This window comes from Panthera onca, chromosome B3, assembly GCF_046562875.1.
Source record: "Panthera onca isolate mPanOnc1 chromosome B3, mPanOnc1 haplotype 2, whole genome shotgun sequence".
Taxonomy (NCBI): domain Eukaryota; kingdom Metazoa; phylum Chordata; class Mammalia; order Carnivora; family Felidae; genus Panthera; species Panthera onca.
The window spans coordinates 49,757,029-49,783,391 of record NC_138344.1 but is presented as its reverse complement, the minus strand read 5'-3'; the positions used below and the strand labels follow the sequence as shown (position 1 = coordinate 49,783,391).

Below are 26,363 nucleotides of genomic sequence, written 5' to 3'. Positions count from 1 at the left end.
GTCCCAAAGATTTTGGAGTGATATATTTCCTTTTTCATTTGTTTCCATGGATTTTTTAAATTTCTTCTTTGATTTTTTTTTGATACATTGATACATTGTTAAGTAATATGTTGTTTAGCCTTCATGGGTTTTTTTTTTTCTTTCATTTGTTTGAATTGTAAATAATTTCTAGTTTCATACTAATGTGATTTGCAAAGATGCTTAATAATGATATCAATCTTAAATTTATTGAGACTTGCTTTGTGGCCTAACACGTGATCTATTTGTCCTGGAAAATATTCCATGTGCACTTGAAAAAAAAGTGGGTATTCTGCTGTTTTGAGATGGAATGTTTTGTACATCTCTGTTAAATCCATCTAGTCTAATGGGTCCTTCAAAACTGTTTCCTTTTGATTTTCTGTCTGGATGATTTGTCTATTGATGTAAGTGGGGTGTTAAAGTCCCCTAAAATTATCATATTATTGTTAATTTATTTCTTTATGTTAATGTTTGCATTACGTATTTACACGCTCCTATGCTGGAGGCATGGATATTTACAAGTTTCACATCCTCTTGTTGGGTTGATCCCTCTGTCATTATGCAATGCCCTTCTTTCAATCTTCTGCAGTCTTTGTTTAAAAGTCCATCCCATCTTACATAAGTATTGCTACTCTAGCTTTCTTTTTATTTCTATTTGCATAGAGTGTTTTTTTTTTATCCCTCCCTTTCAGTCTCTATGTGTCTTTAGATATGAAGCATATCTTGCAGGCAGCATATAGATGGGTCTTTTTTAATCTATTTGAGTCATTCTGTATCATTGGATTGGAGCATTTAGTCCATTTATGTTTAAAGTAATTATTGATAGGTATGTACTAACTGCCATTTTGTTGCTTTCTGGTTTTTGTATTTCTTCTCGGTTCCTTTTTTCTTTTGCTCTCTTGTGGTTCAGTGGCTTTCTTTAGTGTTAGGCTTAAATTTCTTTGTATTTTTTGTATATCCATTATGGGCTTTTGATTTGTGGTTACCATTGGGTTAATATATCATATCCTATATATATAGCAAAGGACCCAGACATTTATGAACTTATTTCTTTTTTTTATATGAAATTTATTGTCAAATTGGTTTCCATACAATACTCAGTGCTCATCCCAACAGGTGCCCTCCTCAATGCCCATCACCTACTTTCCCCTCTCCCCTACCCCCCCATCAACGCTCAGTTTGTTCTCAGTATTTAAGAGTCTCTTATGGTTTACTTCCTTCCCTCCCTAACTTTTTTCCCCTCCTCACCTTCCCCTATGGTCTTCTGTTAGTTTCTCAGGATCCACATATGAGTGAAAACATACCTTTTCTCTGTACCTTTCTCTGCCTGACTTATTTCACTTAGCATAATACTCTCCAATAAGTTTGAACACTTTGTAAAAGCACTAAATTTTTACTCCCACATTCACATTTTTTGTCATATTTTAAGTATTTTTATTTTGCATATTCCTTGACCAATTTCTGTACATATAATTGATTTTATATTTTTGTGTTTTAACTTCCATACTGGTTTTATAGGTAATTAGTCTGTTACCTTTACTATATGTTTGCTTTTACCTGTGCAATTTTTTCCTTTCATAATTTTCTTCTAGTTATATGTCTTTTCTTTCCACTTAAATAATTCCCTTCAACATTTATTATAAGGCTGGTTTTGTGGTAATAAACTCCTTTAACTTTTATTTGCTGGGAACTTCTCTCCTTCAGCTTTAACTGATAACCTTATCGGGCATAATATTTTTCATTGTAGGTGTGTTCCTTTCAGCATGTTGGCTTGCAGTTTCTGCTGAAAAATCAGCTGACAGCCTTACAGTGTTTCCCTTATATGTAGCTGTTTTTTCCTGGTGCCTTTAAGATTCTCTCTATATCATTACATTTTGCCATTTAATTATTATGTGTCTTGGTGTGAACTTCTTGGTTTCATGTTGTTAGGTGAAAGCACTCTGTGCTTTCTCAAGCTGGATGTCTGTTTTCAGATTAGGAAAGTTTTCAGCCTCCTCCTCTCTCTCTTCTCTTTCTTGGATTTCTAAAATTCAAATGTTACTCTTGGTGATATTATAGAGGTCCTTGACCTATTCTCAGTTTTTACTTTGTGCTGTGCAGCTAGGTTGCTTTCTTTGACCCTGTCTTTCATATTGCTAATCCATTCTTCTAGTTTATTTTTCATTTTAGTTAATGTATTCTTCAGCTCTGACTGGTTATTTTTTATATTTTCTATCTCCTTGTTGAAGTCCTCACTGAGTTCACTCTTTTCTCAAATCTGGTAGCAATCTTTATGACCATTACTTTGAACACTTTATTAGGCATATTGCTTATCTCCATTTGTTTAGCTCTTTTCCTGTGATTTTGTCTTGTCATATTTTTCTGTTGCCTCATTTTGTATGATTCTGTGTTTGTTTTTATGTATTATGAGGTCATCTGCATTTCATGGTCTTCATAGTAATGACCTTGTGTAGAAGAGCTCCTGCCTGTTGTGTCCTTGCAGCTTAGTCTGTTCTGGTCACCAGAACCAGGTGCTCCAAGGTTGTTCCCTGTGTGTACCCATCTGTTGTGGCTAAGCTGTGACTCCTGTGGGCTCATTGGTGGGTGGGGCCAGTACTCATTCTAGCTATCTACAGTTGGAAACTGACAGTTGTTTGTACACCGAAGGGCAGTGCTTGCTCCCTGTGCAGTCATTTAGAGGCCCAGTGACAGAAACTGTGGACATGCTGGGATGTGGAGTTATCTGTCATTTTGATGGCAAGAGTCACTCTAGAGGAGCACTTGTTCAGGGCATGTATTGATGGCAAAGTAGATGGAGACTACTTTGCCCACAATAGCCCACAAGTGTCCAGGTATTTAGGCTGAGGAGGACAAGAAAAATTGGACCTGCCAGTACTTTGTTCCCAGAGAAAACTCCTGCAGACCGCAGACCCTCTGGCATACATCTGAAAATTAGCCGATCAATTTCACATATAACCCAGGCATTTTTCAAACTATTGCTTCTGTGGTTCTGGCCAAGTTATTTAGTTTTCTGCCTTTATAGGGGCAGGGACTTGGTTTTCTGTAGTCATCCAGCTCTCCCAGAGTGGGTCCCCAGGGCCAGGGGTACCCACTGTAGGGTCTGATCCCCTCACTTCTCTGTGCTTATGATGTCCCTACTGTTTGCATCTCTGCTTCTCCTACCCTTTTTGATATGGACTTCTCTTTACAACTAGCTGTGGAAGGTCTGTTCTGCCAGCCTTTAGTTGTTTACAGAGTTAATTGTATAGATCTACCTGTTTCCTTGGTGTGACTATGGGATGAAGTGAGCTCAGGATCCTCCTGTTCCATCATCCCCCCCCACCCCTTGATTATACTTTTAGTAACCCATCTAATTGTACTTTGTTTAAGTGAATGGTTTTCATCCAGCTGAAATGATAATTAAATCTATTTTGGGAAAACATCTTTGGTGAAGACTATCTAGACAATGATCATTCAAATGTATTTTAACATACAAATCAGTTTTAAATAATGTCAATAGCAGTCAAACTTCATACTTGACATTCAGAACCTCATTTTTTGAAGGAAAAGAAAGTATGAAAGTTCAACTCATAGAATTATCTGCTATACACATAATTTTTAAATTTAATTTCACTGTGAGAACCCAGGAAAATAAATTAAGGATAGAATATCCCCAGTTTGTTTTTTCCTTAAAACTTTATAGTTTAATAAGATAAATCTAACCCTGCTATAGAGAATTTTTTTTCTATTTTCCATTTTACTTTCATCTATTCCAACATGGAGATTAACAGAGGAGACACCTTCTAGTGGATTAGAAGAATGTGATTGTATCATACACAGCGAAATAAAAAGGAATAAGAAAGATCATTTGGCAGCAAAGTTAGACAACGGTCAAGTGGATACACAGTACCAGATATCTCATTTCACATACCCTGAGTCAAGCAAAAGAAGAAATAACCATAACATGTACCTGTTATGGAGCAAACAATTTTCTTTCTGTGACTGGGGAAGGCAAGTTGATGCAAATAAGGAGTAATTACAAACTAAACTAAACTGTTTTCACCATTAACAATGCACACCCAGTCCATATTTATCCAATGAAATTATATAGAAAATGTTTTCTTATAAAATGTTCCAAGAAGCAAAGATTTATATTTTTATTGATTTTCTGCCAGCAAGTGATAAAATACTTTAGGTATGTAATTTGGCTCTCCATATACATAGGCTATAAACACACACTTTATTCTGCTAAAACACATAATACATTTCTATAACACCAGTTAGCTATGGTGTGATTGGTAAATAGGGGAATGATGTCAGTATAATCTGGAAGTTAAGCTGGTTTATATATAAATTTTCCTAGGTGGGAGATTCTGGAATGTAATAGAAGACCTATAAATTCAGCAGAAGGAAAGAGCATTCAACTGAGCTACTGCATAGGGGTGGCGGATACATTTGTACATAGTTGTTCTATCCAAAAAGATGAAGCTTGCCTGGCTCTCACAAATGGCAGCCTACCCTCCCCCTGTGCTAAGAGCTCCACTTGCATGGGTACTTCCCCATCCCACACTTGTATTCTATTGTTTTGTTGATTTTTGTTTGGGTTATTTATTATTTTGCATTTTTAATGCCCTTTATAGCAGCCACCAGCCTCACTGAGCTCCCTGTGAACTATACAAGCTACCTCTCAAAGTAGCACTTAATGTTTTTGATAGTTGGTAATAAAATTGCATGAGTTTCACTGTGCTGCCCATTTGCTGTTTTCCCCATGAGCCCTACTATTTCTAGTGCTCAGTTTTGTAGAATGAGGTTTTTCAAAACTACATACATCATGTTGTAGCAGAAACTCTATATATGACATTTCATTTTTCTAAAAGTCTTCCCTAGCAAAGCTTACTATCACATCAATTTTCTCTAGCATTGAGATCTCAAAGTATGAAGCAATATCGATCATTCATTCATTCATTCACTATGTGTTCTTTGAGCTTCTGGTATGTTCTTTGCCCTGTGGTGGGGATAAAAAATATTAGACACAGTTGCTGTTCTCATAAACTTTGTAGTCCTTAATTTCCAAATAAATTCACAGGATCCACTAAAAAATGAAGAACAGTACTTCAGAATAGTTGATTGTTCTCTCCTGAGGCAATATTCTAGGGCACTAATGAACTTAGTACCAAATTTAGTTCTTTCCTGTCACTTATGCCAACAGCCAAGCCTCTAGTTTTTCAATCTAGTAGTGCTGTGGATGGTTTATTCCTGTGTTTTTCAAACTCTTCCCACTTTTCAAACTCTTGTCCTAGGAAGATCCTCTGGCTGAGGGAGGAGCTAGGAGGGCAGGTCTCTGATAGGCTGCACAGCATTGGAGGAGAGGCAGCTTCGTCTTCCTCAGCTCTGTATCTTGAAAGTTTGCATAGATCTAATTTGGTGCCACATAGAGTGAGAAAGCTGCCTCTAATATAAACAAACAAATGTTAAAGATCATTGATTTAATCCATATGTTACATAAAAATGGCTACATTAGTAGTAACCCATGCAGTAACTCAGCCTTCAGGAGTGGGATGCCTATGAGGACAATTATATTGCCAGCAGTATGAGATCTCTTTGGCCCAAGCTGTAAAATAGACCAATTAAGTATGTATGGTATAAATATCACAAATGTAATAAGGGAAATAAAACAAATTGTCTATTGACCACCTTTCTACTGGGTACTGAAGATTTAAGACTGACCGAATATTCTCTCTCCTTTTCTGTGTGTGTCTCTAGGGACCTCAGATGATTTTCATTGCAGCTAAAGATCTTGGACAATTATCCAAACTGAAGGTAATAGATCTCTGTGTTGATTGGAGGGGGCAGGGGCTGGAATGTGTGGCTATTCTATATTTAAAGTACTCACATTGTAAGTCTTAAATGCTTTAAATTATGGCATGAAATCTCATCTCAGAGCCCAAAGTGTCACGAATTGAGATGTCCTAAGTGCAGAGTGTGGTCATCCTTGACCACTTGCCTATATTCAGTGAGTCACGTGTGAAGCATATAGTGATGTAATTGGACCTTTGAAAAATTGCAAAGTGTTTCTATTGCTGTGATGAGATTTAAGATTTCTATATTTACCTCTATTCACAGAATCTGTCTGTAGTTTTATACAGGTGCCGGCCAATATTGTGATGTAGGTGCTGTGCACATTGAGATGCTGAAAAAATGGAAACATTTATCGTGTATCAAAAAAAAAAAAAAAATCAAGTACCTAGGTAGCTCAGTTTGTTAAGTGTCTGACTTCGGCTCAGGTCATGATCTCAGAGCTTATGAGTTCGAACCCCACGCCGGGCTCCGTGCTGACAGCTCAGAGCCTGGAACCTGCTTCAGATTCTGTGTCTCCCTCTCTGGCCTTCCCCAACTATCACTCTGTCTCTCTCTGTCTCTCTTAAAAATAAACATGTTTTAAAAGTTTTAAGGAAAGAATAAAGGGATTATTGGTTGTCTGTGAAAAGTAATGAGCTAACTACAATTCAGCAAGAAACTGTCCTCCTACTAGTAATGATATCTAGCATGCCAGGACTAGGATATATGTCTTTACTCTCACAATCTGCTTTAAGGATGAATCAGGCTGGGGCACTTGAAGGGCTCAATCGGGTAAGTGAACCAGTCTTCATTTTTGGCTCAGGTTATGATCCCAGGGTTATGGGATCAAGCCCTATCTTGGGCTTGGTGCTAAGGGTGGAGCCTGCTTAAAATTCTCTCTCCCTCTGCCACTCTCCCCTGCTCGTGCTCTTTCCCTCTCTCAAAACAAAAACAAAATTCAGGTTAAAATTTAGGGACTGAATTGTATGGTTTTCTTTTTTCCTTCATATGTCTAATATTTCAAATTAGAAGGGCAACTAGGAATTTTTTATTTTGTGTTCTAGTTTTCAGCATTACTTCTTTTGGGGTAAATTAGATAACATATTTTCTTTCTTATACTAATCAGGCTTTGTATGAATAAAGGCAAAGTTGAGTGCTTCATAGAAATCCATTAAAGTCTACACAAATCTTAAAGGTAACAAAGCTAGTGTGGGAAAATGAAGCTCATCAAAGCAGCTATTGAACTTGTCAATATATTCAAGCATATTATAAATGAGGATTTGCTGACTAAATAACCCTACCCTTTATTATTGCTGAAATTCACAGGACTGTGCAGGGAACCTCAGGTTCTGTCCTTCAAGGATAGGCACTTCACTGGTTAAAATATATATTGTGCTTCTGTGACTGACTTTTTTACTTAGAATAATGTCCTTCAAGTTCTTCCATTTTGTTGTATATGGGTAGATTTCCTTCTTTTTAGGAGCCAAATAAGATTCCATTGTATGTACATACCATACTTTCTTTATCCAGTCATTCATCAATAGATGACATATAGGCCAACATTGTGCCTATCGTAGAAATACATGATGTTTTAATTCCTTTTTTGTCTCTTAGTATATAGTGTGTATCATGGGGATGAGTTCCAGATACGAAACTCCTTGGTTCAAATTCTACTTCAATTGTTTCCAAATTGGCCAAAGTATCTAACCTTTTTACTCTTCAGATTTGGCATTTGTAAAGTGCAAAAAAAAAAAAAAAAAAAAAAGTTAACACTTGGATTACTGCGAGGATAAATTAGATAATGCATACCTTATCTTTGCATGGTAATTGCAAAAACTATGCCACCTCCCACTCACAGAAGGTGGCAGCTCAGTTAGATATTGCTGGAATTGTTTTGTGTATATAACACAGGAGAAGGATAATCTATTTGACTGCATAATTACTTACTGAGATGAGGTAGGTGTCCTATAATTTCAGTACCCTAAAGTATATACTTGCTCAGAAAGTAACATTAAAAGCTAATAATCCACTTAAAATACTGCATTGTCACCTACAATTGCTTCCCACAGGTATTCAGTTACGTTGATGGTTTGGAGGAAAGGTAAAAGGTAGAAGTTACTGCCATGCACATCTTGCTCCCTTGCTTTATCCCCCTTATTTTCTTCATGGGATTTCTATTCCCTTCTTTGAAAAATAGGTTTATACAGGGTTGAAATTTCTTATATAAAGCCATGGAGGTGAAACAGCATTGTTTCTCATTACAAAAGAAATGGCCCTGGCCCTGCTTCTAGCATCTGTGTGATACTAGGAAACATACTCTATCTCCCACGGCTACTGTTTCCTGAGTTAGAAGTTATATCAGCCAGAACTGTTTTCAGTTCCAAGTGCTAGAAAGCCAGACTAATGTAAACAAGGGAGGAATTTATTGCTACATGAAATTTTATAGTCCTAGCTAACTCTGCTTTCCATCGCTGCTTGATTAGGAACTCAAAGATGTTACAGAACCCAGTTAGTATCTCTCAACTATGTTCTTTCCTTGTTTGATATATGGGCATAACAAACCTACCTTTCTATTGGTAAGATGGTTGTCTCTGCCGTATAGCATCATTCAAACTTGAATTGTGTAGAGAAGAGCACCCAATTTGATGTGGGAAATTCCAGCAAATCCCACCAGCACATCATGGGCTCTGATATGAAGCCAACCACTATGACATAGGCCATTTGGCTTAACTCACAGACCAACCCCTGAGCTGGGGGTTTAATCCATGCTGTTCAAATCTTATGAACTTTTAGTGGACTAGAGACAGCTCCCCAGAGGGGAGCTGTTAGTGGGGGGAAATCGGAGTTCACAAAAAACATAACACTTTAGGACTTTAGGTCCCTTTGCAACTTGCAAACTTCTTCAAGAATATGCTAAACTAAAAACAAAATTTTAATAAGGTGTCCTAAAAGGATTATATCATCAGCACTGAAATAATCCAAAGGACTAAAAATAGAATCTTGTATACATAGGTGATAGAAAAATAATGTAGTTCTAAATTATATTTTTCTATTATTGGTCCTTGATTTTTTTAATTTTGAAGTTGATTATTAATCTATTTGGTCATTATTATTTGAATTATAGAACAAGACCTTTAAAATATTATGCAAAATTCAAATTTTTGTCAGAATAAAGAACTTCAAATTTTACAAAGTCATTTTCCCTTATTTTATACTAAAATGTCACTTCCATTTTTTTTCATCTTAAACAATGGGTCTTTACATTTTTCATATATTAGTTTGAAAGCATATTTGGATAAATTCAGAAGTCCTGTATGGAAATATGAACAAATAACTTGGGTGCCTGGGTGGCTCAGTCAGTTAGGCATCCAACTTTGGCTCAGGTCATGATCTCTCAGTTCGTTGAGTTTAAGCCCCGCATCGGGCTCTGTGCTGACAACTCAGAGCCTGCTTCAGATTCTGTCTCTCTCTCTCTCCACCCCTCCGTTGCTTGCCTTCTGTCTCTCTTTCTCTCAAAAAAATAAATAAACATTAAAACATTTAAATCAAAAAACACAAGTAACCAACTTATTTTAAAGAATACAAGGTCAAGGAAAATAAAACAAGGAGGGAAATTGTTTTTCTGCATTTGATTATGATTTAATAATAATCCATTAAAGTAGTATTCAGCCATTTGACATATTCTATATTACTTCCTGGTCTGGAGCTTCATAATGTATGTTTATTATGTATGCCCAAATTATTACTGTTTAATAGGATCAGATTTATTTGGCATGTTTTTTAATGTTTATTTTAAACATTAAAGAGAAGCAGAGAGAGGCAGAGGACCCAAAGGAGGCTCCGTACTGTCAGCATAGAACTCAATGCAGGGCTTGAACTCACAAACCTTGAGATCATGACCTGAGACAAAGTTGGACCCTTACCTGACTGAGCCACCCAGGCTGGCATAATTTTTTTAAAACATAAATTTTCATGGAGAGGTGATGCAATGTTAAAACCAATTAATACATCAAAGACTGTAAGTTTACTTACTGCAAGCAAGCAGTAACTCATTGGGCAATAACTCATTGCCAGCCCTTTTCACAGATTCCCTTACTTGAAAGAACTATTTTTAAATCCCAGAAAATTATTTCTTATAAAATATATATTTTTTTCTATAATATAGAAGGAGTTGAAGCCAGAGATTTAATATGAAATACTTATATTTACTTACTCTAAAGCATTTCCCCCCTATAATTTAGTAAACATTTCCCATTACTGTTTGAGTCTCAATGGGTAGTTAATACTCATATTTTTAAAATATTAAATAGACTTATATGTTTGAGTTTAGAACTCTATCAGAGAAAGATGTAGTAAGATACAGAATTGTATGTGATAGGTCCATGAAGCATTATATCATTTTTTCAAAACTACCCAAAAGAATATGCTTTCATTCAAGTGTATCGAACCCTACAAGATATGCTGAAAGTACAGTTCAGCTACCAAAAATATACTGAATGCCTAACAGGTTATAATTGCCAAGATAGGCCCTGAAAGACTGCAGACAAGATGTAGATCAAGATTATCTTCAGGAAGTCATGGTATCTACCAAATAAAGAATAAGAAAAGGGCTACAATAGGATGAGTCGCTGGGCATGATTGCACAATTTGTGCATTGCACACAAGTGCCTGTCTGCGGGAGCAAATAAACTGCTCTAATAGAGCCCATGCTCCACTTGCCAAGCCATATGTGTTGTTGTAGAGCTGTGCCCTGTAGAAAAAGAGGCACCTGTTACTACTGACAAAAGGCACTGACTGATCATTAAGTCATTCATTCTCAGAGCTGTGTCCACATGGCCTTTCCTTTAATTAGCATAGAGGCACCTAGGTAAGTTAGAATTTAAGCTCCAGGAGGACAAAACTCTTTTACTGAACAGCATATCACGATCACTAGGATAGCACTGGCATATGATATGTTGTTGGCTAGAATAGTGGCTGCTCTGGGGATATTAGCAATTTGAGGAATTTTTAACATTTTTCTCTTAGATTTCTATTTCTTGTATTATTGTCTTCAACTTTATACCATGATTTCCCTAAAAACTTTGAATGATGGGTTGAGACAGTCCATAGTGAACAATGAGGAATATCCATTGTAAGTATGGAAATCAGCTCTAAAATATTGAAAAATATTTTAAAATATTGAAAATCTGCAGAGCCAAATACAGTTAACTCTTGGGGGCTTTCATTACTAATGACAAAGCATTAAGGGGATGCAAGAAAGATACTAAATTGGGGGCATTATATTTAAAGTAGACTTTAACAGTAGTGATTGAAAGAAGCCAAAATTACCTTCTAACTCGCGGTCATGACTAATCTTCCTCAGTGTGACAGACATTGAAAAAACTTTGACACATTTTTCCGGGTCTCTCTTTTTTTTCCTAACATTAACTTGTAAGTGAAAAGTAAAGCCCCATATGGATCAAAGTTCAGTATTTCTTTTTTTTTTTTTTTTAAGAGTAGCTATTGATTAGATATATGACAAAATAATCATCTAAAATGTGTCCCTGTGGTCATTATGCAGATTTTGTTTGAAAATAGTTGTTAAATGAATGAACTGGTTAATTTATAAGTAATCATTACCCTGTTTTCTAGGAGCACATGATTCGGGAGGATGCCAAGGGTCTGACACCAAGACAGTGTGCTGTGATGGAGGTGGTCCTGGCTACTATCAAGGTAAGGTTACAGGACTCCTGAATCCCGCATCCAGAGTCCTCTGTTTACCCTCAGAGAAAGTTTTCCCACATGCCTATCTATAGTGCTGTGCCATCCATAGATACAGAAGATAGTTGTATGGGTATATTTCCATACGCACTGTGTCAGATTGAGTACATACTGTCTCCACAGTATCCACCTTACTCTGTCCTTATACTTGCTTCCTTTGAAAATGTGTGTGAAACTTTTGCTGTAACATGTGTTTGCAAAGAAAGACATATACCCCCCCACCAAAGTTCAATTAAATAGACGCTTCAGGAGGTTTGGGGTTAACAGAATTTCTTTTTATGTTTTCTATGCTTGTTGAAATGGCTTTTAAGAGATCAATCTTCTCCTCTGTCTTAGTGCAATAATTTAATTTTCTGCAGAAAACCCAAAGGCATTGTGTTGTGTGCATCAATTTTTCATAGCCAAAGGTTGACCAAAAGTTACTGTGGTATGGGCTAAATATGGACAGACCTCAAAATGTAACTTAGAAGCTCTTTGTCTCCACATAATTCCTTTTCTGTTTATGTACATATATTTCATATTTATATACATGCATTTTATATTTATATGTGAAAGCTTATCGAAGAGTGAAAATTTATTGTCTAAATTTAAACCCTGTCCATTGTCGCCATGCTTCACCGGGGGAAAGCATCTATTATCGTGCAGCATGTGTGACCAGTGTAGCAAAAACTGTTAGCTACAATGAACTCTTTTCAGAGCACAGAATAGTCTCACAGGATAGAAACAGACATTACTATGGAATTCATTAAAAGAGACTTGTGCAACAATTGGGCACCTTAACAAAACTGTTAACTCACAGCTTTTATTTTGCAGTTTCAGCATTTAATAAGATGCCATCTTTTCCTGCTTCAATGTCAAAAACTGCAAAATAAAAGTTGTGAGGTGAGAATTTTGTGACACCTGGTGGAAACTGGAGGGTATGAATTTAGGCAGTGAGAGTACAGCAATGGAGTTTCTAAAGCTGCAGCTAGAGAGTTACCTGGAAGTATGGAAATTTTGCACAGTCATTTTGAGGGGAAAAAATGGAAAACATGAAAAAAACAGAGAAAATAGCAAAAACATCTGTTTTTAAAAAATTATTTTCAGAGCACCTGGGTGGGTTAATCGGTTGAGCGTCCAACCTGGGCTCAGGTCATGATCTCGCGGTTCCTCAGCTCAAGCCCCACATTGGGCTCAATGTTGTCAGTGCAAAGCCAGCTTCAGATCCTCTGTCTCTCTCAAAAATAAACAAAAAACATTTTAAATAAATAAATAATATTTTCAACAAATGAATAAGAAATGACTGACCTTTGGAGTTAGAGCAGAACTAATAGCCATTAGTTCCTACAAATTAGGAAATGCTAGTAGAAAATAATAAGAACTTTGAAGTGAACCATGAACACGGGGAAAAAAGTAAGATTTTTAGAAACTGAATACAGCCCTTCATGGGTTTTATTAAGTCACTGTAGGACTTTGAGAGAGAAGGGAAAATATGTGCTATGAAAAGAGAATAGCATTCAGACCTGGCTCTTATCCCTAACACCAATATTTCTACCTGCAGGCTTAGTTATGCCCAAAGTCTGGGACATTCCTGATCTCCAGCCAAGTTCCCTTGTTCTACATCTTGACAGTTCAACTACCCCATCTTCCTGTCATGTCATCTGGGATGATCTTTTAATTCAGTCTCAGACACTTCCACCAGCTGGTGTCCAAGATCCAGTAGTAAATGGGTACATGTCATTATCTTGTTTCTCTAGGACTCAGGTCTGACCCTGATCCTCCTGAACCTCAGAGCCTGAGGTCAGGCCTCTATGCTACACCTACTGGGCCTATTATGAGACTCTTTTGGTCTGTAGTCTGCCTATCTGCCAACACATGTACCTGGGCATTCATTTCTATGGCCCTGTAGTCAGTTTGCCAAAGCTGGGACTCCCGTTATCTTGTCTGATTCTGAGATTTTACCCAACTGATTATCCTACCAAACACTAATTCTGTTGTTGACTACAAAGGAATTCAGGAAAAAGAGGAATACTACTTAAAAGAATTGCAGCTCTAATAGCTAGCGATTCAAGGTCGGCTTGAAGCCCAGCAGAGGGACCCCTGTAATACTAGCAGAGACCTCATGAGAAAGATGTTCTTCTGCAGAAGCACCAGATGCTACCCAGGCTAACTCACAAAGGCTCCCAAAGACATGATCCTTCTTTAACTCAGTTTATGCACATAAGCTGGAAATAAAAAATGAAGAAGGAAAATGCTATGGAGTTTATAGACTATAGACTGAAATAGTGGTTTACATTCTTTCAAATATCTTCCATTTATGTACATCTTCTCGCCTGATCTTTAAAAACATCTGGCTGTTAGGTATGTCAAGAGTTATCATTCACATCTTATAGATTAAACAATGGAGGCTGAGCAGGTTTAAGTTACCATCAAAGGCCAGAAAGCTGCTAGTAATTGGCAGAGCTGAGAAAGGACTCCTACCTCTAATGTCATTGTCCTTGCTTCTGTGTCACATTATTTCCCTAACTGTTAACAGAGTATTGGTAAAATGCCACAGGCCAAAATGGATAATATTTCTTTAGAGAAATTAGTTATTTCTAGATAAAATACCAGATTTCAATTATTTATATTATTTTCTAAAGATGATTTAAAATCTTTCAACCTCTAAAAATATTAACTCTCTTAAATAGTAAAACTTTGGGGTGCCTGGATGGCTCAACCGGTTAAGAGTCTGACTTCATCTCAGGTCATGATCTTGCAGTTTGTGAGTTTGAGCCCCATGTCAGGCTCTGTGCTGACAGCTCAAAGCCTGCCTCTGATTCTGTGCCTCCCTCACTTGTGCTCTGTCTCTCTCTCTCAAAAAAATAAATAATAAATTTTAAATACTAAAATTTTAACTGGACTATTTCGTCATACCAGTCACAGGTTTCAGTTATGAGTCAAAAGGAGAGAATGTGGCATAAGTTCCAAAAATCCCTTATGTCAGGAAGACTTAGGACTGCTATGAACTTCCCTGAAATGTGGATTTCTTTCAAAAAAAAAAAAAACAACAGACCTTTTTCTCAACAATAGGTACTCTTGACCTGAGCATGAATCCCAAGAACTTAAGGAAATTCCTGTCTTGAACAAACCTCAGGTTATTTTCTGATAAATTTGAAAATCAAAAACCCAGAAAATAAGCTGGCTGGTTTTATTTTTGTCCAACCTTCCAGATTTCCCTGGAACAACTTGTTCTTTGTACCCAAACATGACACTCTACAATGTATGTTGCATATGTTTGACATCATGTAGGGACAATACAGAGACTTCCCTAAAAATAATAACCATGTGAATTAGGGCCCTCTAGAAATGTTAATTTTTTTGGATATAAAGGAGAGAATTTGTACTAAATGTGAATATCTATTCAAATATAGCTTTGGAATTTACTTATTACATATTTAATCCGAGATAACACCATTTCTGAACATTTGGATTTCAGACAAATAGCAAGACATATGATATTATGCCTCTGAGGCTGTTACCCTGACTGAGGTCCTACACTATCCTGCTATCCATTATTCATGAGGCAGTTTTGGTGGCTGCTTCTCTGTATCTTTTTTATCATAAGTTTAGTTTTTGCATTATTTAAAATTCAGCTGCTCATGAGAAGTACAAAATCACTTACCTAGTTTGGACTATTGGAATTCAAAAATCATTACTTGAGAGCTTACTTGTATGTAGGAAATATGGTAAGCAAGGAGGAGGCTAAACCAAGGAGAGATCTTGCTCTAGACTTAAGAACACCAGCCTCTACAATTGATCAAATAAGAGGTGTGGACAAAGTGCTGGGGACTGCAGACAGGGTAATATATTCTCTGTGACTCACTAGGGGAAAGAGAGGGAAGCTTTGGGGTTGAGAGGCTGAAATGGGGCAAAGCAAGGGGGAAAGTCATTGCAGGCCTAGAGAAAAGCTTGAATGGAATGCGAGAAGGGGTGAATCAGTCTGAGAACTTCAAATAGTCCAGTGTAGAGGAACAGATCATGACTGGTTGAGTACTGTAGGGAAAAAAAGAGGAACACTGGATGGGAGCCAAAATGCTGATGCTTACATCGAGGTAAATGGGAAAGAGTAGCATATTCTGATCTGATGTATACACGAGGACTCCAGTTGTGGTAGAAAATAATTTCTAAAATATCTATCAAATAATTCCTTAAAAAAGAAATAAATCTTAGTTGTTAAAGGCAGATTATATCTGAGTTTGCAAAATGAATTGTCTGCATGGATTTTCCAAAAATATGTGATAATGGGTAAGTGCTATCAAAATAGTGTATGAAACCAGGAAGAAAATTCTTCCTGCAAACTTGTAAAGAAACATTAGCATGTTCCCATCAGTCAGTAAAAATAGATCATAAAAAATCTTCAAATTATATGACAAATTTAATGAATTAGAGGAATTGAGAATTTTTACTGGGCTTATAAAAGGAATGGCTTGTTAAGGGTACAGACAGTATTTATCCTGATTTAATTTCAGCAGTACTATTTTTTTTCTCAGAAATAACAACCAGGTCTTCAGTGCTTTATGTTTTGTAGTTTTATGAAGAATATTATAAACAGAACAAAATCTATCTGGTTTTTCTTTAATATAAGAAAATGATATTTACACATAGCTCTTTCAATCTCCATTCAGATGGAATAATAGTTTTCCTCCCCACCCACCCTTAAATTACTAAATCCCATTACTGTATTAAGGTGGAAGCCTTTGCAAATATCAGAATATGGATGTAAATACAAATTTAAATAAAATATTTGGAACCACCTGAGGAATTATATCACTGGCTATGATCAGAGTATCAGGACAGTAAGTAATTAAGAGAGAAAAAACTGCAGTGTGTAAATCACTGTCCACTCCAATGGGAAAAATAATAGGGCTGAAGAAATTATTGTCAGCAAATTAAATGAGTTATCACATGGAAAACAATTAAAATATCTCCTGCCATATAGAAAGTTCCTTATAAATGTGACTATCAAATCACCTGAAAACTGGTTTATTTTGGATGAGCCTCTTTCTGCTGTTTTACTCAAGATCTCACATATTCTACTACAATTGTTTTTTTTTTCCTCCTTCCTTAATAGGCCCTTCATTCTCTCTCAATGAAACTAAGTATTAAATCTGACTCTCTGCTCCAAGCAATGGTCCAAGTCCTTATGGCTTTACCCTCTGGCCTTATGGTTTTCTATGTTCAGCATCTTTTCTCTATAAGGGCACAAACCCCATAAGATTCTTGAGTGTTCCCTGAGACTCCCCTCTGGGAAGCAGTGCTGCTTTTTGTTGTTGTTGTCATTTTCTTTTCAAGGAGTTTCTTTTCAAGTACATTAAAAATTAAATAATGATACATGTTAACTGATAAGAAAACAGCAATTGCACTACTAGGTATTTATCCAAGGGATACAGGTGTGCTGTTTCGAAGGGACACATGCACCGCAATGTTTATAGCAGCACTATCAACAATAGCCAAAGTATGGAAAGAGCCCAAATGTCCAGTGATGGATGAGTGGATAAAGAAGATGTGGATATATACAATGGAGTATTACTCGGCAATCAAAAAGAATGAAATCTTGCCATTTGTAACTATGCGGGTGGAACTAGAGGGTACTATGCTAAGTGAAATTAGAGAAAGACAAATATATGACTTCACTAATATGAGGACTTTAAGACACAGAACAGATGACACAAGGGAAAGGAAGCAAAATAATATAAAAACAGGGAGGGGGACAAAACAGAAGAGACTCTTAAATATGGAGAACAAACAGAGGGTTGCTGGAGGGGTTGTGGGAGGGGGATGGGCTAAATGGGTAAGGGACATTAAGGAATGTACTCCTGAAATCATTGTTGCACTATATGGTAACTAACTTGGATGCAAATTAAAATATGAAAGAAAGAAAGAAAGAAAGAAAGAAAAAAGAAAAAACAGTGTAAGATATGTAACAGATGATACAGATGCCAATTGAGGGGCCCAGATTAAAAAGTGGTAAGGATTGAGAAGAGGGAGCAACAAGTGTGAGCTCAGGGGATCAGGAAAAGCTGGAGGAGGATCTTGAAGGACAGATGGGAGTCCACGGGCTGGATTGGAAAGACAGTAGTTTTTCCTGAAGGAAGATTCATGACTTGCACATAATCAGAGGAAAGGGACTTCATCATGGAAAGGCACAAGACCAGAGGACTGGCTGTCAGTGACTGAACTATGCTATGGGACTGGTCTAGATATAACTGGAGGTTTGGATAGTAAAGCCATGTAAAATGAGGATTCAGGAAATGTTTGCGTTGAAAGAACAGAGATGCTTCTGCACCTTCAGTGTATTCTATAAAAGAGCCATTGATGATTTCATAAATATATGGCATTCTAGATATGGCATTTTAGCAATGGAAATCTTACAGAAATGTGCAAAATGCATGGAATAGTTCAAGATTTAGTCACAGAGATCATTTACAGTTATTTAATGCATAAAATGATGATGGCTATCGATAGGGTACTAGCCTTAGGAGTAGAAGTGAAAGATGGATATGATTGACACTTGAAGGGGAGACTCACTGGAACTTGGCAACAGTTGACTCAGCCCAGAGGATGAGAAAGCATGGTTCCACTGGGGAAAAAAAAAATCAGGCAGGAGGGCTGTTTTTCTACTGCCACAATGAAGTTAGATATGGTAGCAGGAGCATAGAAATAAATATCTAGTAAATGCAGGTATGAGGGGCTGGTGCTTAGGAAACAAAGCAAGGCTCAAGTTTCAGGAGTTATTCTGCTAATTAAGCATGTCTTCTTCTAAGTAAAAAGAACTCCACAGTTCACAAATCTCTTCCAGATTGAAAAATTCATTTCATCCCTACAATACCACAGTCAGGCAGGGTGCATGTTTCTGCTCCCATTCAACAAAGGAAAAAATGATACTCTCTGAGATTACATAATCTATGCATGGAATACACTGCAAAGAGGAAAAATGATGAATTTACATTTTCTCACACATTTTAAAGTAAAAAGCAGAGAGTCAAAGAGGTGGAAAAGATCCTAAAATCTCAGAATAGAAACAGAATCCAACATCTCCTTCCCTACTCATATAGATGTCATCTACAATGTTGTTGGCTCATAGTCAAATGGCCACCACTTAATGGCCAGTGATGGGACCTCACTCACAGGTAGCAGCTTCAATTTTTAAGATACACTTATTATTAAAAAGTTATCAAGCCAATAACTGTTTAGTACTTTTAGCTCTACATTGGTCCTTCTGTCCTTATTTCTACTTCCTTTTCCATTTGATAGCCTCTCATACACTGAAGGAAACTGTCATGTCTCCCCGATTTATCAACAGCCATTTATTTTTTTTTAATTTTTTTTAACGTTTATTTATTTTTGAGACAGAGAGAGACAGAGCATGAACGGGGGAGAATCAGATAGAGGGAGACACAGAATCCAAAACAGGCTCCAGGCTCTGAGCTGTCAGCACAGAGCCTGACGCGGGGCTTGAACTCACGGACCGCGAGATCATGACCTGAGCTGAAGTCGGACGCTTAACCGACTGAGCCACCCAGGCGCCCCTCAACAGCCATTTATTAAATGACATGCCTTCTGGACCTTACAAAATTCTGGCAGTCTACCACCTTTGGATGCCCTCCACTTTTTCATATTTCTTATAAATGATGAGGCCTAGGGATAAATTTATAATGACCCCAATATTTCAAATATGTTCTAATAAGCAGAGAATGCTGTTGCTCTATCACAGCCTTTGTCTTGATCGGTCTATCTATATTAATGCATGATCAGAATTCATTATCTTTGATAGCTGCCCCATCACTTATTAAATCATGTTAAACCTGAAAGAAAATAAAGCTTTATGGCTTTTAAAATTTTACTGGTATTGTCTACAGCCATACCACCCTGAACACACCCAATCTCGTCTGAAATTTTACTGGTATTAAAGCCAGATCACCCCCATTCCATACTTTGCAGTAAACTTTTTATTATAAATATAGGTCTTTTCCTTTTTTATTTTTTTTCAGCCCATCCTGTAAATGTTGAACCACGATTCCAGGCTGCCAAGACCTTTCTGAAACCACTTCCTGTCATTTGAAGCAATAACATCAAGCCTGGCTGAACTGTACATTTTAAAAGCATGCTTTCTGCTTTTGTCCAAGTCCATGGTGAAAATATCAGCCAGGACAGGGCCAAGGGTAGAGAGAATGACATCCAGCTGACATCCTTATCCTTCACAACTGTGAATAGCCATCTGTCCTCAGCTCTCTAATTAAAAATCCCTTTCTTGAAGGAGGAGAAAATAACCTGTCCCAACTTACTTTTGCCAATTATTTTCTGCGAATTCATATTATTCTAAGTAAACGTCTGAATAGATTAAGCTGGAGGTTCTTCGTTTATACCACTGGTTGCAGAGAAACAACATGAAGCTGAGTCCCCATTTTTTCTTTGTTTAGAACCAATGGAGAAAAATCCACTTTTTACATGCATAAGGGAAACATCTAGCAGGCTTTAAAACCCCATATACACAAATTCTTCTCTAGCATATAATCCCACCCCCCACCCCCCAAAAAATGCTTACTATAATGAAGGGAGGTCAACTAAGCTGCACTGAGCTGTGGATAGTGGAGTTTGTTTAATAACTAAGACATTTGACAGTAAATTTCATATATTAAAAAATAAAATAAAAATAAATAAATAAATAAATAAAAAATAACTAAGACATTCACTCCCACACATCAGCCTCATTTTTATATCCTTCAAACCCAAGCCTCAGCAAAACCCAAACTCTACTTTTCCTGCTTCTTCCAGGAGCTCTCACAGAGTCAAACTGAATGTGAAATCTCCAGATGCCAAGGTGTATGCAATAATTGCAGCTCCCTTTCTTATTATCTGTGCCAGTGAGATAAACAGACCCATGTTCTCAGGAGCAGTCACCCAGGTTCTGAACACTCTGTGAAAGGCTTCTATAAAGTAGTATTTTCATTGAGTTTGCATTTGCATAACCATAAAAATCATTTCCTCTGCCCTTTGAGTTAGGAGCCTGTGGCATGTGTTATTTATCTGTACTCACTGAATAGAAGCAACTTGTTTTTTCTCCTAAAATTGCTACCTTCTGTCCAGGGTTTGTCTTGCAACATCTCTTATTATACCATGCACTCAAAAGACAAAAGCATCATTTCTGCCCTTACACACCTTGTACTGTTTCCTTACAATCCTGTTAGAGCCTTTAAAAGAATGACTCATAATACCCTATGTCTACAAAGGAGAAGTCAAGTCAGTTCAGTATCATAACCAAAAACTCTAGGGGACCCTTAGGCAGGAACAAACTCATTCCTTGTTTATGTTTTCGTTTCATGGTTAGTTCCCCATGTCCCAGAGGCCTACAAGATAATGTATTCATGCTAAAAACATGTCTTCCTATACAATTATGAGGGGGCCAAGAAAAAGGACACAGTAGGGGAGCCTGAGTGGCTCAGTCAGTCAAGTGTGCAATCTGTGATATTGACTCAGGTCCATGATCTCATGGTTGGTGAGTTCGAGCCCTGCATGGGCTCTGTGCTGACATTCCAGAGTCTGCTTGGGTTTCTCTCTCTTTCTCCCTCTCTTGCTTCTCCCCAACTTGCATGTGCATACTCCCTCTCTCTCAAAAATAAACATTAAAAAAGAAAAAGAACAAATACACAATCTATGCCTTCAGAGCCTAACTCTTCAGACTTCCCTTCTTCTATGAAGCCTTCTAGACCCTTAGAAATATCTTGCATTCTATGAAGTCTAGTCACCTGATTCTCTCCTAAGGTTCCCTAAATCATATCCCATGGCACATATCAGTCCTCATGAGTATTAATAGATGCCCTGTGTGATAGGTGTCCTAAAGCCAAATAATTTTAAAAGGCAGGTATGTTAATGAAAGGTCAAGCAGATTTCCTTACCACAGTGGGTCTCAGAGCCTTTCACATGTTGATGAGCATTGTGAATCTTTAAGGGTACAATGTCATCTCAAGTTCTCCAGGCCCTCTACTGCCTAGAGGCAACATGTGGCTCGCAGGCAGCACAAGTTTAAGGATGAGAACAGATTAACAGTAGCAACCAGTGTATTTTAAATGATACCAAGGAACTGTATTATGAGAACTATTATTTCATTTCCTCTTAAGTAATACTGGGATTGCCATGGTTTCCCTTGGTTATCTAAAATAAATGGGAGTGTCCTTTTTCTCTCCTCCACCGTAATGAATGATCTAGTTGCTGTTGAATATACAAATGGCAGTGCTAAAAGACTGACAAACACCAAAGATGTCACCTCTTTGGAAACCTTTCCTGACTCCTTCCCCAATGGAAATGATTGCTACCTCCACTATCTGTATTTTCAAATTATTTTTCTTACATCTGTAACATTATAGGAGTCATTCATTGACAGTTTGGTTACATTTCCAACTAAACTATCATCCCTTTAAGAACAACTTCTGTACCTCTACTGCTTTCTATCCTTGGCGTTCAGCACAAGGTCTGGTTTATGATACAACTTTAATAAGTATTTAAGGGATAGAAGCAGAGAGAGCAGGCAGGAAGGCAAACACCACCGATACTGTCAGTGCGAGCCCATAGTTCTGTCTTCACAAACTGTCAGTGTGAAAACTATGGCCACCCTTGTGAATGCTGTCACCACACTGCCTTCTATACACAAAGAAGTTTTTAAAACAGAGGATTGTGGGGGCACCTGGGTGGCTCAGTCAGTTAAGCATCAGACTCTTGGTTTCAGCTCAGGTCATGATCTCAGTTTTGTGAATTTGAGCCCTGTGTCTGGCTCTATGCTGTCAGTGTGGAGCCTGCTTGAGATTCACTCTCTCCCCCTCTCACTGCCCCTCCCCGACTCTCGCTACCTCTTTCTCCCAAAATAAATAAAATTAAAAAAAAAATTGGGACATTCACGCACAATAAATAAATAAATAGATAAATAAATAAAACTTGTCAAACATGTTATTTGACTTATCATTAATGGGGGAACCAGTCAGATCTTACAACTAGCTTATAGGAGAATTCCAAGAACCACAGGATGAGCAATAAGGAAGGCTGGAATCAATTTACAAATAGAGGCTAAGAGGGTCTATTCACAGAACAATAATCAGTTGCATCCCACCAGAAATAATTAATTTGCATTTCGATGGACAAGAGTCATTTACATGATTATCCATTTTCTATCATTTACAGAGTTTTAAATAGCTCAAAGACAATGAAAAGCATAGATAACCCGATGGGTACACGAGGTAGAACACCTACTGATCTTTTTGTCCAGTTCAAAGTCTTTCACAATTTTTCCTGATAACTCTCAATAGTCCCAAGAGGTGACAAAACATCATTTCAGATGGTACTCCTTGCTTTTCTTTTTATCATAATCTCCTGGCACTTGTGCTCAGGTTTGGTAACTATGAGGCTTGTCTGAAAAAGTCCGAGAAGCAGAATGTGTTCCCTACATTCCCAGAGAGCTTGCCTATTCTTGGTTCCATTTATCCAACTGCTCTTTACATTGAGGGTGAGTTGTTTCATATGATGGCTCTTTGCTTCATTATATAAATACAACTCCAGAGAGCACCCCTCCACTGCTCTGAGGAAATAGTCAAATCCAAGCTGAACCTTCCCTTCTCAATACATCCATTTAATATTTTCTACCTTAAATATCATATTTCCTGAAATAAGGAACGATCACAATTTTTGATCCATCAAGGCACCTGAAATAATTCTGGACTCATAATCCTCAATAAATACTTTCTGCATGGGAAAGTATTTTAACATTTTTAAAAGTTTTTTTTTAATTTTTATTTTTGAAAGAGCACAGCAGGGGAGGGGCAGAGAGATGGGGGCACAGAGGATCTGAAGCAGGCTCTGCACTGACAGCAGCCAGCCCAATGTGGGGCTTGAACTCACAAACCATGAGATCATGACCAAAGTTGGATGCTCAACCAACTGACCACCCAGATGCCCCATTTTAACATTTTTATAGGAAGATTAAGGGTTAGGATGATTTTAAGTATTGTATCTCATCATCTCTTAAAGGAAAAGGCTTTTGTCACTTTTCTGTACCTCCTTTACATGAACATAGGTGGCTTTTGGCACAGCTTGGGTTTTTACAACACACCCAGCTAGAATCAGTAAATGCAGTTTTAAGTGGCTATAAATTTTTCTCCCTGGGGAGGGACAGTATCTGCAGTGGAAGCAATCTTTCTTTAAATTCTACTCCCATTGCCTACTTTCTCTGGCTTATGCCCTAAATCTTCTCTTCATCACACTCTTTGAAAGTGCACTCAGCTGCCTACAAATGCCCAGAATACTTTTCTCCATCCCCCTCAAATAAGGGAGAAAACTAAGATAATTATGATTTTTCATTTAATTGAATTGTTTTACCTCAGAAATGTGTGAAGATTGGGATAAAGAGATGACACATACCCATTTAGGAGAGAGTATCAGAATCATTTGTTGATCTTTCTCAAAATATGTCATTCTGTGAGAATCATAGATCAAAGCAAGTCAGGTTGCAGTGAGTGTATAGTTTAGCACTGTCCGTACAGGGAGAGAGAACTATTTATCTAACCTTAACAGTTCACTGTAAATATGTTATCATCTATAAATGGGTAGGAAAAAAATATCCTTAGTTCTATCACATATTTGTATATATTCTGCCTTCCAAAGTGATTTCTGCACATAATATTTGCAGTATGAAAAATGCTAACATCCCTCAATGACTATATTTATTCTTCAAGAGCATATATCTCTTCTATTATCTTAGCTATAGATTCGTAGTGGTTTGAGTTTATTGGATGTTATATTACATTTATCAAACACAAGGTTCAGGGGACCTTGAAGACCACTCTGCATCCTCAGGTCAGACTGTATTTGCACTATTGTGTGTTTAGAGCAAAGGAAGATAGAGCAGTGGACACCTGGTCTAGAATCACAAACTAGTATCTGGAAAATATGTGACCAGGTACTACCCTCTTTGTGAAATTTTGACAACCTCGGATATTTTTTTTATGTCCTGGAAACCAACTAATAACCAAGTTGACAACTGTCATCTCAACCTGTCATTATATAAGCCTTCTGATCAGTGTATATTCATGATCCCATATGCTTACCTCAAGTTTTGAATGAGAGGAAAAATCTTAAGCTTCAAGGATCTGGGGTCTGTGATATAAAGCAACTGTTCAGAGATATTGAGGGAATCTGAATTACAGGGTTAATCCTTAGCAATGGGAAAGTGGTAGGACTATCCCTTTGTTGATATTTTACATTGATCATACAGTATTATTCCATTTGAGCATCACTATTACAGCCAAAAAAAAAATCCTTCCATGAATACTTTTTTCTAAATCCTTCTGCTTACGTTATATATTTTTTTTCTTTTTAGCAATACTTTCATGCAGGAGGAAATGGCCTGAAAAAGAATTTCTTGGAGAAAAGCCCAGATCTTCAGTCTCTGAGATATGCTCTCAGTCTTTATACCCAGACAACTGATGCCTTGATAAAGAAATTCATAGACACTCAGACCTCACAGAGTAAGTAACAAATTGTATGTGAGAATAAAGTAGGCTGAACACAACTAAAATTCAACATAAAAATTATTATAAATAGTATTAATAGTTTTTACTACTATAAATGAAACCAGCAATAAGAATTGAGGATTATGTTTAATAGAAAATTATCAACATGCTTTAGCCTTCATGATTCATAATTTTATATTTCAGTAATACTAGGATGTGCTTAATACCAAAACTGTATGGAGTGGTTGACTGTTGTTGGTGATTCTGACATCATACAATTTAGTAAAACTTAGTTTTGAATACCCATGGCTGTGATAGTCTTTTCAATTCAGTAGATAGATGTAGTGTTTGCTGCTCTCGGTAACTTCCAAATTATGATGGTAACTCCCCAAATCTTGACTTTAAATGTAAAATCTCGTGTTCTGGGGTTTCAGGAAGGAAAATCTCATTTTACTCTAACTTTATCTGAGAGAAATTTTAACTTTTACTTTAAAATGGACCAAGAGGTAAGAATTTTATTGGAAACTTAGGTCTGTTTCATGTGGCCAACTTCCACCTCCTAAGCAGCCTTTCTTTCAAGTTGCTTTGTGATTTATTGTATTTTAGTAATTATATGCATTTAAGATCAGGCATTTATGAGAGATTATTGAAAATGTCAGTATGAGTCACAAAAAGCCAAATGCGGGCTCAAACTCTAGAACATAACAAATTGTACCACAGAAATAATAAAAATGAATATGAGGACACTGTCTTCATTCATGAGGGATCCTAAGAAAGTGTAGCTTCTTTTTTTGTTCCTGTGATGAAAATGCTCCAGATTTCTATGTGTTTCTTAATGGGTTTTTGAACTTTTTGAACTACATCAAAGGTGGGTGCTTTGCCTGTAGTACCAAGGTAGGTGTTAGGTAGGTCCTTCGCTTGTCTTTAACACGGTGGTTTCTGATAGTGTTCAATTAAATGCTACAAATACTCCTTTTAATGTACTATGCTAACCCAGGTTATATCTTGGGATAATTCGAGAAAGGAAAAAAGAGTTGAGCCCATGAAGGATTGTCAAGAGATAAAGAAATATCCAAAACATTATTCCCTTGAATCCATCATCCCTCAAGATTTTCTGAACCTTATAAATATGAATGTAATTTTATTTTTTTTGATTTTATTTTTTAATATATGAAATTTACTGTCAAATTGGTTTCCATACAACACCCAGTGCTCATCCCAAAAGGTGCCCTCCTCAATACCCATCACCCA

General features: G+C 37.0%; 1 protein-coding gene across 3 annotated transcripts in view; it reads left to right on the top strand.

Moving 5' to 3' along the window:
• The window catches only part of UNC13C (unc-13 homolog C), a 612,857-nt gene that overhangs the window by 525,060 nt on the left and 61,434 nt on the right, over positions 1 to 26,363 (top strand). For 2 of the 3 annotated variants that reach the window (XM_060618476.3, XM_060618475.3), the window contains 3 exons: positions 5,761 to 5,817; positions 11,467 to 11,547; positions 24,980 to 25,127. In XM_060618476.3, coding sequence (XP_060474459.1) covers positions 5,761 to 5,817; positions 11,467 to 11,547; positions 24,980 to 25,127 — 286 coding nt within the window. Of the gene's footprint in view, positions 1 to 5,760; positions 5,818 to 11,466; positions 11,548 to 24,979; positions 25,146 to 26,363 lie in introns of all 3 variants that reach the window. The other variant, XM_060618477.3, reaches the window with a different exon arrangement.